Here is a 15158-nt window from a genome sequence, read left to right as displayed (position 1 = left end):
CATAAAACTTAGTCTGTGGTTGTTTATAACATAAAAGTAGGTTACTTGTGATTTTTCCCCTTATTATAACAAAAGACTTTTGCAACTTATTTTACCCCCACTAGAGTAACAGGTCTATTTAAGTATATCTTTAGAACAACAAATAGTTATTTCATAAATACCAAGGAAGATTACATCAAATTCAGAATTCAGCCTATATAAATCTCCTATTCTGTAATTTACAACCCACTTTTCTTTAAAAATATTTGAGATAATTTATTGCAATGGACATGACTTACCTGTTGTTAAAAGGAACATTTAAGTAAAATTCAGAGCCAGGGATAGAAGGGAATGTAAATGTATACCTGTTATGACCAACAGACTTGCTGTGATTGAGATTCTCATTTAGTTATTGCTTCCTTTATCTCATGGCACAAAGGGAAACATAGTAAGCAAATTAGTTTCTGCTTATAAGGGGGAAATATACTATTAATAGTTCCTCACAGAAGACAAAGTTTTCTCCTACTAAATTATGGTATAAATATCTCATATGAAGATCTTTGAGTAATGTACTAAGCAGTGTCTTCAACATCAATTTTATAGCAAATACCTAAGTGATGTTTGATAAAATCCAAAAGCAAATATCAAAGCACAGTTTTGGAAAGGCGCTTTGTCAGCAGGATAAACAAATGTGCTCCCAGGATGCAGCCTTCTGGTGGTCTAATTTAATTAAAGGATAGAACTTAGATTATCCAAAGTTGTAAAGATGAATTTTATTCATTACAGAGTCTTCCCTAAATTTTAATTCTCAACAAGAATTTGATAGGACCCACTACATGGCACACTATTTAAGGTTATATGCTCTTTGACAAGAATCTATTCTGCCGATTTGCTTAAGGGAAAACAAACAACATGTCAGGTGGACACCCTTAGTGAAATTTGAGCCATCTTACCACTGTGTTCACTGAATAAAACTCAGACCAATCTCTGAGTGGAATAAACTATGTTACTTTCTCCATTCTATGATGACCTGTTAATATCTAGTCACCCATGTCTCCTGACTGGAACTCAGATGATACCTTAAATCAAGTGGCATCCCTTTATAATGGAAATGATTTGAAATTAGTGTTACTAATAATCATCATGTATATATAGCTGTATTAAGCATCATGAGAAATTCAAATCAAAAGACCAAGTAGGTAAAAGTAAAAGTAAACAAGCTGTCAACAATGGCAAGTGGTAAAAGACCTGCCTGAAAAAAATCAAATGCCTTGGGTTCCAACTCAAGTTCCACCTTTAATTTTTTAATTCATTCTTGGATTTTTCATCTATAAAATGAGACTGTTGTGGGAGATTACAGTGCTTTAAAAATAATTGTTAAAATTATATGGAAGGTTTTGTAAAATGATAAGTTCTATATAAATATGAAATATTTTTATCCAGAATGATACCTGCCATTAAGCAAGACTAAATCAACACATGAGTATTGAAGATAAGCATACAATTAAAAATAATCGTTTAATATAGGTTACAACTTTTTACTTGAGCTGTCTCCTTTATCTTCATAATCTGGATCTGGTAGAGTCACAAAAGTGATTTAATGTCTACAATTCAGTTATCTCGATATGAATGCAGAATTAAACCCAAAATTCAGGCGTTCATATTTCTACTCAAATCTCAATGTGTCAGTATCTCAAATGTGATGACTTCAAAAACTCAAAGTATCCTTCTTGCCCTCTCCAGGCCACACCTCCTTTAGTGTTACCACTTCTGTTATCCCATTTCAGATACCCTGGTGAATATTTCTGATGAATGCTATTTCTTACCTGAAATCTTAGAGGAACTTAATTGAGCATTCTGCTGGCATTGTTCTCTTTTTGTCTGTGTACCAAGAAAATATGTGCCGAAGCACGACTCTAATGATTTCTCCCTCTTGCCTTAAATACTGATTTCCCATTGTCTGTGTGAATAGATTTCAAACCCCTTAAATCTTTCTTTTCTTTGACCTCAGCTTATCATTTCGTCCCTGTTGCTCCTCAGTCATGCAGAAGTACTTGCCATTGCTTTCACACACATCATACTTTCTTTGGCCAAGAATCAAATTCTGTTACCTCTGCTTAGAATTCTCCCCCCCACTTTTATATATTAAGATTATGTTCTTGCTTCAAACCTCAGCTCAGATGCCACCTCCACAAAACCTTTTCTTTTTTCCTCAGCCAGAAGTTACCCATTCATTCTTTCATTCATTCAGCAAGCCAGTGAGCACTTACTGTTCATCCGGTATCCATCCTCTAGATCTTGCAGTTTAATAGAAGAAAACAGACATTTAATGAAGTACAATAAAGTGTTATAAGGACTTTAATACAAGTATGTGAAGGGTACACTGGGGGCCAAGTAGAACAGAGTTAAGTTCCATATAGCAAACACAGTAATGAGGAAGGACTTTAGAGAGGAGATATACAGTGAGCAGATGCATGGGTAAGGCAGACAGGTGAGAGAGCTAGGGGTTTTGAGGGAGGTGTTATAAACAGAGGAGCAGCATAAACAAAGATATAGGGCCATGAAGCAGTTTGGCCAGCACAGAACTACAAGTGCTTTATTACGGTTAGAAAATAGGGTGGGGTGGGGGAAGGGAGAAGGAGTTTGGGGCTAAATAGGAGCCTGGAAAGGGAAGCAGGAGACTGATGTCAGTGGCTCATATTATGCCAGGCTAAGGGCCTTAGCTTTTCTTTTCTTTTCTTTTCTTTTCTTTTTATTATTATTATACTTTAAGTTTTAGGGTACATGTGCACAATGTGCAGGTTAGTTACATATGTATACATGTGCCATACTGGTGCGCTGCACCAACTCGTCATCTAGCATTAGGTATATCTCCCAATGCTATCCCTCCCCCCTCCCCCCACCCCACAACAGTCCCCAGAGTGTGGTGTTCCCCTTCCTGTGTCCATGTGTTCTCATTGTTCAGTTCCCACCTATGAGTGAGAATATGCGGTGTTTGGTTTTTTGTTCTTGCGATAGTTTACTGAGAATGACGATTTCCAATTTCATCCATATCCCTACAAAGGACATGAACTCATCATTTTTTATGGCTGCATAGTATTCCATGGTGTATATGTGCCACATTTTCTTAATCCAGTCTATCATTGTTGGACATTTGGGTTGGTTCCAAGTCTTTGCTATTGTGAATAATGCCGCAATAAACATACGTGTGCATGTGTCTTTATAGCAGCATGATTTATAGTCCTTTGGGTATATACCCAGTAATGGGATGGCTGGGTCAAATGGTATTTCTAGTTCTAGATCCCTGAGGAATCGCCACACTGACTTCCACAATGGTTGAACTAATTTACAGTCCCACCAACAGTGTAAAAGTGTTCCTATTTCTCCACATCCTCTCCAGCACCTGTTGTTTCCTGACTTTTTAATGATTGCCATTCTAACTGGTGTGAGATGGTATCTCATTGTGGTTTTGATTTGCATTTCTCTGATGGCCAGTGATGGTGAGCATTTTTTCATGTGTTTTTTGGCTGCATAAATGTCTTCTTTTGAGAAGTGTCTGTTCATGTCCTTCGCCCACTTTTTGATGGGGTTGTTTGTTTTTTTCTTGTAAATTTGAGTTCATTGTAGATTCTGGATATTAGCCTTTTTCAGATGAGTAGGTTGTGAAAATTTTCTCCCATTTTGTAGGTTGCCTGTTCACTCTGATGGTAGTTTCTTTTGCTGTGCAGAAGCTCTTTAGTTTAATTAGATCCCATTTGTCAATTTTGTCTTTTGTTGCCATTGCTTTTGGTGTTTTAGACATGCAGTCCTTGCCCATGCCTATGTCCTGAATGGTAACGCCTAGGTTTTCTTCTAGGGTTTTTATGGTTTTAGGTCTAATGTTTAAGTCTTTAATCCATCTTGAATTAATTTTTGTATAAGGTGTAAGGAAGGGATCCAGTTTCAGCTTTCTACATACGGCTAGCCAGTTTTCCCAACACCATTTATTAAATAGGGAATCCTTTCCCCATTGCTTGTTTTTCTCAGGTTTGTCAAAGATCAGATGTAGATATGCGGCATTATTTCTGAGGGCTCTGTTCTGTTCCATTGATCTATATCTCTGTTTTGGACCACTACCATGCTGTTTTGGTTACTGTAGCCTTGTAGTATAGTTTGAAGTCAGGTAGTGTGATGCCTCCAGCTTTGTTCTTTTGGCTTAGGATTGACTTGGCGATGCGGGCTCTTTTTTGGTTCCATATGAACTTTAAAGTAGTTTTTTCCAATTCTGTGAAGAAAGTCATTGGTAGCTTGATGGGGATGGCATTGAATCTATAAATTACCTTGGGCAGTATGGCCATTTTCACGATATTGATTCTTCCTACCCATGAGCATGGAATGTTCTTCCATTTGTTTGTATCCTCTTTTATTTCATTGAGCAGTGGTTTGTAGTTCTCCTTGAAGAGGTCCTTCACATCCCTTGTAAGTTGGATTCCTAGGTATTTTATTCTCTTTGAAGCAGTTGTGAATGGGAGTTCACTCATGATTTGGCTCTCTGTCTGTGGTTGGTGTATAAGAATGCTTGTGATTTTTGTACATTGATTTTGTATCCTGAGACTTTGCTGAAGTTGCTTATCAGCTTCAGGAGATTTTGGGCTGAGACAATGGGGTTTTCTAGATATACAATCATGTCGTCTGCAAACAGGGACAATTTGACTTCCTCTTTTCCTAATTGAATACCCTTTATTTCCTTCTCCTGCCTGATTGCCCTGGCCAGAACTTCCAACACTATGTTGAATAGGAGTGGTGAGAGAGGGCATCCCTGTCTTGTGCCCGTTTTCAAAGGGAATGCTTCCAGTTTTTGCCCATTCAGTATGATATTGGCTGTGGGTTTGTCATAGATAGCTCTTATTATTTTGAGATATGTCCCATCAATACCTAATTTATTGAGAGTTTTTAGCATGAAGTGTTCTTGAATTTTGTCAAAGGCCTTTTCTGCATCTATTGAGATAATCATGTGGTTTTTGTCTTTGGCTCGTTTATATGCTGGATTACATTGATTGATTTACGTATATTGAACCAGCCTTGCATCCCACGGATGAAGCCCACTTGATCATGGTGGATAAGCTTTTTGATGTGCTGCTGGATTCGGTTTGCCAGTATTTTATTGAGGATTTTTGCATCAATGTTCATCAAGGATATTGGTCTAAAATTCTCTTTTTTGGTTGTGTCTCTGCCCAGCTTTGGTATCAGGATGATGCTGGCCTCATAAAATGAGTTGGGGAGGATTCTCTCTTTTTCTGTTGATTGGAATAGTTTCAGAAGGAATGGTACCAGTTCCTCCTTGTACCTCTGGTAGAATTCTGCTGTAAATCCATCTGGCCCTGGACTCTTTTTGGTTGGTAAGCTATTGATTATTGCCACAATTTCAGCTGCTGTTATTGGTCTATTCAGAGATTCAACTTCTTCCTGGTTTAGTCTTGGGAGAGTGTATGTGTCAAGGAATTTATCCATTTCTTCTAGATTTTCTAGTTTATTTGCGTAGAGGTGTTTGTAGTATTCTCTGATGGTAGTTTGTATTTCTGTGGGATCGGTGGTGATATCCCCTTTATCATTTTTTATTGCGTCTATTTGATTCTTCTCTCTTTTTTTCTTTATTAGTCTTGCTAGCGGTCTATCAATTTTGTTGATCCTTTCAGAAAACCAGCTCCTGGATTCATTAATTTTTTGAAGGGATTTTTATGTCTCTATTTCCTTCAGTTCTGCTCGGATTTTAGTTATTTCTTGACTTCTGCTAGCTTTTGAATGTGTTTGCTCTTGCTTTTCTAGTTCTTTTAATTGTGATGTTAGGGTGTCAGTTTTGGATCTTTCCTGATTTCTCTTGTGGGCATTTAGTGCTATAAATTTCCCTCTACACACTGCTTTGAATGCGTCCCAGAGATTCTTGTATGTTGTGTCTTTGTTCTCACTGGTTTCAAAGAACATCTTTATTTCTGCCTTCATTTTGTTATGTACCCAGTAGTCATTCAGGAGCAGGTTGTTCAGTTTCCATGTAGTTGAGCAATTTTGAGTGAGATTCTTAATCCTGAGTTCTAGTTTGATTGCACTGTGGTCTGAGAGATAGTTTGTTATAATTTCTGTTCTTTTACATTTGCTGAGGAGAGCTTTACTTCCAAGTATGTGGTCAATTTTGGAATAGGTGTGGTGTGGTGCTGAAAAAAATGTATATTCTGTTGATTTGGGTTGGAGAGTTCTGTCGATGTCTATGAGGTCCGCTTGGTGCAGAGCTGAGTTCAATTCCTGGGTATCCTTCTTGACTTTCTGTCTCGTTGATCTGTCTAATGTTGACAGTGGGGTGTTAAAGTCTCCCATTATTAATGTGTGGGAGTCTAAGTCTCTTTGTAGGTCACTCAGGAGTTGCTTTATGAATCTGGGTGCTCCTGTATTGGGTGCATATATATTTAGAATAGTTAGCTCTTCTTGTTGAGTTGATCCCTTTACCATTATGTAATGGCCTTCTTTGTCTCTTTTGATCTTTGTTGGTTTAAAGTCTGTTTTATCAGCGACTAGGATTGCAACCCCTCCCTTTTTTTGTTTTCCATTTGCTTGGTAGATCTTCCTCCATCCTTTTATTTTGAGCCTATGTGTGTCTCTGCATGTGAGATAGGTTTCCTGAATACAGCACACTGATGGGTCTTGACTCTTTATCCAGTTTGCCAGTCTGTGTCTTTTAATTGGAGCATTTAGTCCATTTACATTTAAAGTTAATATTGTTATGTGTGAATTTGATCCTGTCATTATGATGTTAGCTGGTTATTTTGCTCGTTATTTGATGCAGTTTCTTCCTAGTCTCGATGGTCTTTACATTTTGGCATGATTTTGCAGCGGCTGGTACCGGTTGTTCCTTTCCATGTTTAGTGCTTCCTTCAGGAGCTCTTTTAGGGCAGGCCTGGTGGTGACAATCTCTCAGCATTTGCTTGTCTGTAAAGTATTTTATTTCTCCTTCACTTATGAAGCTTAGTTTGGCTGGATATGAAATTCTGGGTTGAAAATTCTTTTCTTTAAGAATGTTGAATATTGGCCCCCACTCTCTTCTGGCTTTTAGAGTTTCTGCCTAGAGATCCGCTGTTAGTCTGATGGGCTTCCCTTTGAGGGTAACCCGACCTTTCTCTCTGGCTGCCCCTAACATTTTTTCCTTCATTTCAACTTTGGTGACAATTATGTGTCTTGGAGTTGCTCTTCTCGAGGAGTATCTTTGTGGCATTCTCTGTATTTCCTGAACTGAATGTTGGCCTGCCTTGCTAGATTGGGGAAGTTCTCCTGGATAATATCCTGCAGAGTGCTTTCCAACTTGGTTCCATTCTCCCCGTCACTTTCAGGTACACCAGTCAGATGTAGATTTGGTCCTTTCACATAGTCCCATATTTCTTGGAGGCTTTGCTCGTTTCTTTTTATTCTTTTTTCTCTAAACTTCCCTTCTTGCTTCATTTCATTCATTTCATCTTCCATCGCTGATACCCTTTCTTCCAGTTGATCGCATCGGCTCCTGAGGCTTCTGCATTCTTCACGTAGTTCTCGAGCCTTGGTTTTCAGCTCCATCAGCTCCTTTAAGCACTTCTCTGTAATGGTTATTCTAGTTATACATTCTTCTAAATTTTTTTCAAAGTTTTCAACTTGTTTGCCTTTGGTTTGAATGTCCTCCCATAGCTCGGAGTAATTTGATCGTCTGAAGTCTTCTTCTCTCAGCTCGTCAAAGTCATTCTCTGTCCAGCTTTGTTCCGTTACTGGTTAGGAACTGCGTTCCTTTGGAGGAGGAGAGGCGCTCTGCTTTTTAGAGTTTCCAGTTTTTCTGCTCTGTTTTTTCCCCACCTTTGTGGTTTTATCTACTTTGGGTCTTTGATGATGGTGTTGTACACATGGGTTTTTGGTGTGGATGTCCTTTCTGTTTGTTAGTTTTCCTTCTAACAGACAGGACCCTCAGCTGCAGGTCTGTTTGAGTATCCGGCCGTGTGAGGTGTCAGTGTGCCCCTGCAGGGGGGTGCCTCCCAGTTAGGCTGCTCAGGGGTCAGGGGTCAGAGACCCACTTGAGGAGGCAGTCTGCCCATTCTCAGATCTCCAGCTGCCTGCTGGGAGAACCACTGCTCTCTTCAAAGCTGTCAGACAGGGACATTTAAGTCTGCAGAGGTTACTGCTGTCTTTTTGTTTGTCTGTACCCTGCCCCCAGAGGTGGAGCCTACAGAGGCAGGCAGGTCTCCTTGAGCTGTGGTGGGCTCCACCCAGTTGGAGCTTCCGGGCTGCTTTGTTTACCTAAGCAAGCCTGGGCAATGGCGGGCACCCCTCCCCCAGCCTCGCCACCGCCTTGCAGTTTGATCTCAAGACTGCTGTGCTAGCAATCAGCGAGACTCCATGGGCGTAGGACCCTCCGAGCCAGATGCGGGATATAATCTCCTGGTGCGCCGTTTTTTTAAGCCCGTCGGAAAAGCGCAGTATTCAGGTGGGAGTGACCCGATTTTCCAGGTGCCGTCTGTCACCCCTTTCTTTGACTAGGAAAGGGAACTCTCTGACCCCTTGCACTTCCCGAGTGAGGGAATGCTTCGCCCTGCTTCGGCTCGCACACGGTGCGCGCACCCACTGACCTGCGCCCACTGTCTGGCACTCCCTAGTGAGATGAACCCGGTACCTCAGATGGAAATGCAGAAATCACCCGTCTTCTGCGTCACTTACGCTGGGAGCTGTAGACCGGAGCTGTTCCTATTCGGCCATCTTGGCTCCTCCCCCCCATCTATGGTGGCCCTTAGCTTTTCTAAGAGGTATGAGGAGCCATTGAAATGCTTAAAGTTGAAGCATCACCTGGCTAGTTAGGCAGTGCTAGAGAAATTGGAAGACAACTGAAAGCAAAGCCGTCAGCTGGAAGACTATCCAAGAGTGTGGCAGTGGAGATGGTGTGGCAGGAGCAAACAAAAGGTTTAAGGAGCCCGAGACCAATAGGACTGGTTGCTCACGGTTAGGCAGTGGGAAGGAAGTATGATGAGATGTTTGATATGAATTTCAAATTTTTGACTTACGAAGTTGGAGGTGCTGTTAGGAAGAGCCGGTTGGGGAGAAAAAAATACTAATATTTCAGTTTTAAACATGTTTAATGTGAATATTTACGTGCAGCTCTACTCAGAAGGCAGTTGGAGGTATGGGAACAGAGCCTGCAAAGATTTCTAGGCTGGAGACAGATAACCTGTGTTCCTCAGCATGTTGGTGGTTATTGAAGGCATGGGAATAAGTGCAGTTGTTGAAGATAAGAAGGAAGAGTGAAACAGGAAAAGAGTTAAGGAAAGGAAAATATTTAGGGCATACCAACATTTGGTAGATTTTTCAAAGGAAGATAAACCTACAAAAGAAACTAGGAAGAAAACGTCAGGGAAGTGAAGGTCTAGGCCGGAATTGAATGATGTAAATCCAAAAGGATAGAGCTGACCAGGATGAAAGGGACTGGAAATAGTCTCAGTCAAATCAAACACAACCATACTGGAGGAAGGGAGGGAGAGACACAGAAGGACAGTTGTGTGTGCTTACATTTCTGATGTGGCACAGCATTTTAAGAAACAGGCTGTGTCCTTGGAAGACAGAGACTAAATTGGTATGAAGGTGAAGATTACAGTCAGGTAATCAAAGAGATTTATATTAATTCACATCAAATAAATGTGAAAGTGACCCAAGATGAGGGTTGCAGTACTTGGAATGGAGAAGGATACTGTCAGCTGTGTGGGTATCGATACCTCCGTGTACGAGGTGCAACAACTCATAGTTAAACAGATTTTAGAAAAAGAGGAAAGTAATTATTTCCTCCTCTGGGCAGCCACACTTAATCTTTTACCTTTATCTCACAGATATCTCTTGAGATACCTATCACTTTATAGTTTATAATAGAATTATTTCTATGATTTCCTCACTTTCACATTTGTTTCTTTGTTCTATCTTCCGCTAGATTGTAGGCTGTTTAAGGGCCTGTGCTGTGTATTTTTCATTATTGCTTTATCCTTACTACCTAACAAAGTGTCTGGTACATAATAAATACTCCATTGGAAACTATTGAATGAACAATTGAATGAACGGATGAAAATGGAAGAGGGGGCAAAAAGAAAGAACAAAAGAGTCAGATGGTTAGAAAGGAAAATGAGTCATTCTCTCACTTCTCATCCTGGACAACAAGCCTTCCCTTGTGGACAGGTCCTTTGTCTTATCCGGTGCCATCAAGTATCACCAGCATAGTGTCTCTTGCAGAGTAGATCATTTAGAAATGTTGCTGGAGTGGATAAGTGGGAGCATTCCCAAAGCATATTTTAATTTCGTAGGTTTTCTTTCTTTTTATACTTTATTAATTTTTTAATGTAACAAATAATTGAGGAAAAGTTATCAACAGATTGATTCATAAATATAGTAAAGTATGCATATTCTGTATTTCACATATCTGATTTTATATGGTGATAGCCCTTTTGATTCTTCTGGAAAAGGGAACTCTTTATGACAAGGTACACTTCGTATTTGGTGGAGATTGAATCAATAAGTGGGGAGGGAAAAGCAAACTCCACGGTGCTGTGGCTCTGCCTGTCGCAAGGTCACCAATTGACCTGTCATCCCTTTGAAAGGCCATCCTTAAAGGAGCAGTTTAGAAGCAACTGCTCACTGGCACTCCCACTACCTATTTACCTTATTCTGTGTCTTTCTCCCTTTTTGTTATTCCCAATTCTTGTCTTTTTACTTTGGTGAACTAGAGAATCACTGTCTTCTTCAACTAAACTTGCATCATTATATCTCTAATCTTGGTTTTTCCTCATGCCAGGAGAACTTAAGGGCCAGTCATTCATTCTTAGTGGTTGGAAATTCTACCCTATTCTGAATTATTACACAGGAAAAGTTAAGGTTTCTGAACCAGCTTGAAGGATGTGGCAGTGTTAGGAAGTCAAAAAATTGTTTACTGCATGCATCTACTTGTATTTTAGCTAAATATAATGAACTTTTTGTACCACGGTTATCTTTTCCTGCTATTCTTTCTGCTTGCTTTCTTGTTTTTATCTCTAAAGAAAATATCTGACAGCTAGATGACCCATTAGAACACATTATCTTTTAAATTATGTGTCATTATGTAAGTGCTTTTCCCACTTTCTTCTGCATTGTGTATGACTGGATATATTTATTTTTGTTTGTTTGTTTTTTTTTTTTTGGTAACCTGGTAAAATGCCAGTCTCTTTCTGATGTAAATTTATCTTAGATCACCATAATAAAATGCTTTGTGTATTGCTGTACCCCTTAAGGATTTTAAATGCTGCTCTCTGCTCTTTTGCTAGGAATATAAATTAAAATCTTCAGGCTCTCCCAGTGGGTGTAACATTACTATGAAACATTGTTGAATTTCCAAGTGTAGCTAAAATTGATTCATTAAATTTCATTCTGCTAGAATCATAAAATGTAAGAGATTAGGATGAGAACAGCCCTTATAGGTCATCCACTCCAACCTCCCTATTTAATAGATGAAGAAATGAACCTCCAGAGACAGTGACTTACCCAAGGGCACAGAGCTACAAAGTGCCTTCAACAAGACTGGTTTCCATTTCACTGTACTCCTTACCAAACTCTGACCCTTCATCTGGCAGACTCTTTGACCCACCTCCTCTTTCAGAATGACATTTCTCAGTGCCATTAGCCTTCTCCATAGCACTAGCAACATCTTCAGCCCACGCTTTTTAATCATCACTTGTATTTTCTCTGGTTGAAAGTTATTTTATGGTAGAAATTGAGAACTATGAAGAAATTGTGCTAATTTAAAAATTTACTAAGTGCTAATATCGTGGCCAGAGTTAATGCAAATTCTCAAAATGTCTAAACTGTTCCTAAAGAGACCTACAAAGCAAAAGAATATAGTTTTTCCTCTTAGTTTATTGTCTATGAAGATCATATACAATGTTATGATGACACATAGTTTCATAAACTGATGAAAATTAGAATTGACAATAAAATGCTAATATTCTTCTACCCAATGGATCGAGGACCATATAGGAGGGTAGTTTCTTAATTTATTGAAATCTGCTTTTATTCTATGATATAAATAGAATAAAATAGTAAACCTCAACTCTCTCATCTATAAAGTGAGGACATTTAAATACTGTGTACACAATCGAGGATTGGAATAACACTTATAACTTCCCATATAATTTATTATAATTAGTTTAAAGGAGTGTTTTTTTCTCTAATACAAAATTTAACATAAAACTTTTAATATATATTTGTACAAAATGGTCCATTATAAATGTATGTCAACTCTAATTGCCTTCCATTTAAACTTACAATTAAGTCTGTTGTAGATTCTAGATCAAATAAGTATGTGTGTATTTACAGTTAACTTGGAGACTTATAGTTATAAGCCTAGTGTCCTCAGTGACTGCTATCTTCTGATTAAACTCTGAAAAAAATAAGAGAGTCCATTTTAAAGCCTCTGATTGTGGAAAATACTTCTTGGTTGACATTAATACTGTCCATTCAATGCACTTCATAGAACATTTAACTTATTGTAAGATCATTGGCAGCAGTCTTATATATATTTCTAGTACAGTGAATGTTTAGTCAGAAAATGTACTTTCCTTGTAAAATCTATAGCTATTCATAATTTCTTCCTCTCAGTAAACTAACCAAAAATAGTTGTCTTAATCAGGTTTTATTGTTTTTCTTTCTTCACAGCTCCGACAGTTAGTTAATATGTGCATCAACCCAGATCCAGAGAAGCGACCAGACGTCACCTATGTTTATGACGTAGCAAAGAGGATGCATGCATGCACTGCAAGCAGCTAAACATGCAAGATCATGAAGAGTGTAACCAAAGTAATTGAAAGTATTTTGTGCAAGTCATACCTCCCCATTTATGTCTGGTGTTAAGATTAATATTTCAGAGCTAGTGTGCTTTGAATCCTTAACCAGTTTTCATATAAGCTTCATTTTGTACCAGTCACCTAAATCACCTCCTTGCAACCCCCAAATGACTTTGGAATAACTGAATTGCATGTTAGGAGAGAAAATGAAACATGATGGTTTTGAATGGCTAAAGGTTTATAGAATTTCTTACAGTTTTCTGCTGATAAATTGTGTTTAGATAGACTGTCAGTGCCAAATATTGAAGGTGCAGCTTGGCACACATCAGAATAGACTCATACCTGAGAAAAAGTATCTGAACATGTGACTTGTTTCTTATTTAGTAATTTATGGACATTGAGATGAACACAATTGTGAACTTTTGTGACGATTTTATTTTTAAACGTTTGAAGTACTAGTTTTAGTTCTTAGCAGAGTAGTTTTCAAATATGATTCTTATAATAAATGTAGACACAAACTATTTGAGAAACATTTAGAACTCTTAGCTTATACATTCAAAATGCAACTATTAAATGTGAAGATTTGGGGACAAAATGTGAGTCAGACACTGAAGAGTTTTTTGTTTTGTTTTAATATTTTTGATATTCTCTTTGCATTGAAATGGTATAAATGAATCCATTTAAAAAGTGGTTAAGGATTTGTTTAGCTGGTGTGATAATAATTTTTAAAGTTGCACATTGCCCAAGGCTTTCTTTGTGTGTTTTTATTATTGTTTGTACATTTGAAAAATATTCTTTGAATAACCTTGCAGTACTATATTTCAATTTCTTTATAAATTTAAGTGCATTTTAACTCATAATTGTATACTATAATATAAGCCTAAGTTTTTATTCATAAGTTTTATTGAAGTTCTGATCGGTCCCCTTCAGAAATTTTTTTATATTATTCTTCAAGTTACTTTCTTATTTATATTGTATGTGCATTTTATCCATTAATGTTTCATACTTTCTGAGAGTATAATACCCTTTTAAAAGATATTTGGTATACCAATACTTTTCCTGGATTGAAAACTTTTTTTTAAACTTTTTAAAATTTGGGCCACCCTGTATGCATATGTTTGGTCTTGTTAAAGAGGAAGAAAGGATGTGTGTTATACTGTACCTGTGAATGTTGATACAGTTACAATTTATTTGACAAGGTTGTAATTCTAGAATATGCTTAATAAAATGAAAACTGGCCATGACTACAGCCAGAATTGTTATGAGATTAACATTTCTATTGAGAAGCTTTTGAGTAAAGTACTGTATTTGTTCATGAAGATGACTGAGATGGTAACACTTCGTGTAGCTTAAGGAAATGGGCAGAATTTCGTAAATGCTGTTGTGCGGATGTGTTTTCCCTGAATGCTTTCGTATTAGTGGCGACCAGTTTCTCACAGAATTGTGAAGCCTAAAGGCCAAGAGGAAGTCACTGTTAAAGGACTCTGTGCCATCTTACAACCTTGGATGAATTATCCTGCCAACGTGAAAACCTCATGTTCAAAGAACACTTCCCTTTAGCCGATGTAACTGCTGGTTTTGTTTTTCATATGTGTTTTTCTTACACTCATTTGAATGCTTTCAAGCATTTGTAAACTTAAAAAATGTATAAAGGGCAAAAAGTCTGAACTCTTGTTTTCTGAAATCTAATCAGTTATGTATGGTTTCTGAAGGGTAATTTTATTTTGGAATAGGTAAAGGAAACCTGTTTTGTTTGTTTGTTTTTCCTGAGGGCTAGATGCATTTTTTTTCTCACACTCTTAATGACTTGTAACATTTATACTGAGCATCCATAGATATATTCCTAGAAGTATGAGAAGAATTATTCTTATTGACCATTAATGTCATGTTCATTTTAATGTAATATAATTGAGATGAAATGTTCTCTGGTTGGACAGATACTCTCTTTTTTTTCTTGCAATCTTTAAGAATACATAGATCTAAAATTCATTAGCTTGACCCCTCAAAGTGACTTTTAAGTAAAGATTAAAGCTTTTCTTCTCAGTGAATATATCTGCTAGAAGGAAATAGCTGGAAAGAATTTAATTATCAGGGAAATTCATTATTTCTACATGCAGAAACTTTTTGCTTCGAATATTGTATCTTTTTAAATCTAAATGTTCATATTTTTCCTGAAGAAACCACTGTGTAAAAATCAAATTTTAATTTTGAATGGAATAATTTCAAAGAACTATGAAGATGATTTGAAGCTCTAATTTATATAGTCACCTATAAAATGTTCTTTATATGTGTTCATAAGTAAATTTTATATTGATTAAGTTAAACTTTTGAATTGATTTGGGGAGCAGT

The 15158-nt window shown here is 37.6% G+C and overlaps 1 protein-coding gene across 5 annotated transcripts in view; it reads left to right on the top strand.

The window, feature by feature from the left end:
• NEK7 (NIMA related kinase 7) overlaps positions 1–15158 on the top strand; it is a 165214-nt gene that overhangs the window by 149520 nt on the left and 536 nt on the right. For all 5 annotated transcript variants that reach the window (XM_001139810.8, XM_016935078.4, XM_063794003.1 and 2 more), the window contains one exon: positions 12682–15158. This exon is cut by the window's right edge and continues 536 nt beyond it. In XM_001139810.8, coding sequence (XP_001139810.1) covers positions 12682–12792 — 111 coding nt within the window. In that variant the 3' untranslated portion in view covers positions 12793–15158. The remainder of the gene's footprint in view (positions 1–12681) is intronic.

Source organism: Pan troglodytes, chromosome 1 (assembly GCF_028858775.2).
Source record: "Pan troglodytes isolate AG18354 chromosome 1, NHGRI_mPanTro3-v2.0_pri, whole genome shotgun sequence".
Taxonomy (NCBI): domain Eukaryota; kingdom Metazoa; phylum Chordata; class Mammalia; order Primates; family Hominidae; genus Pan; species Pan troglodytes.
This window is presented reverse-complemented; position numbering and strand designations above follow the sequence as displayed.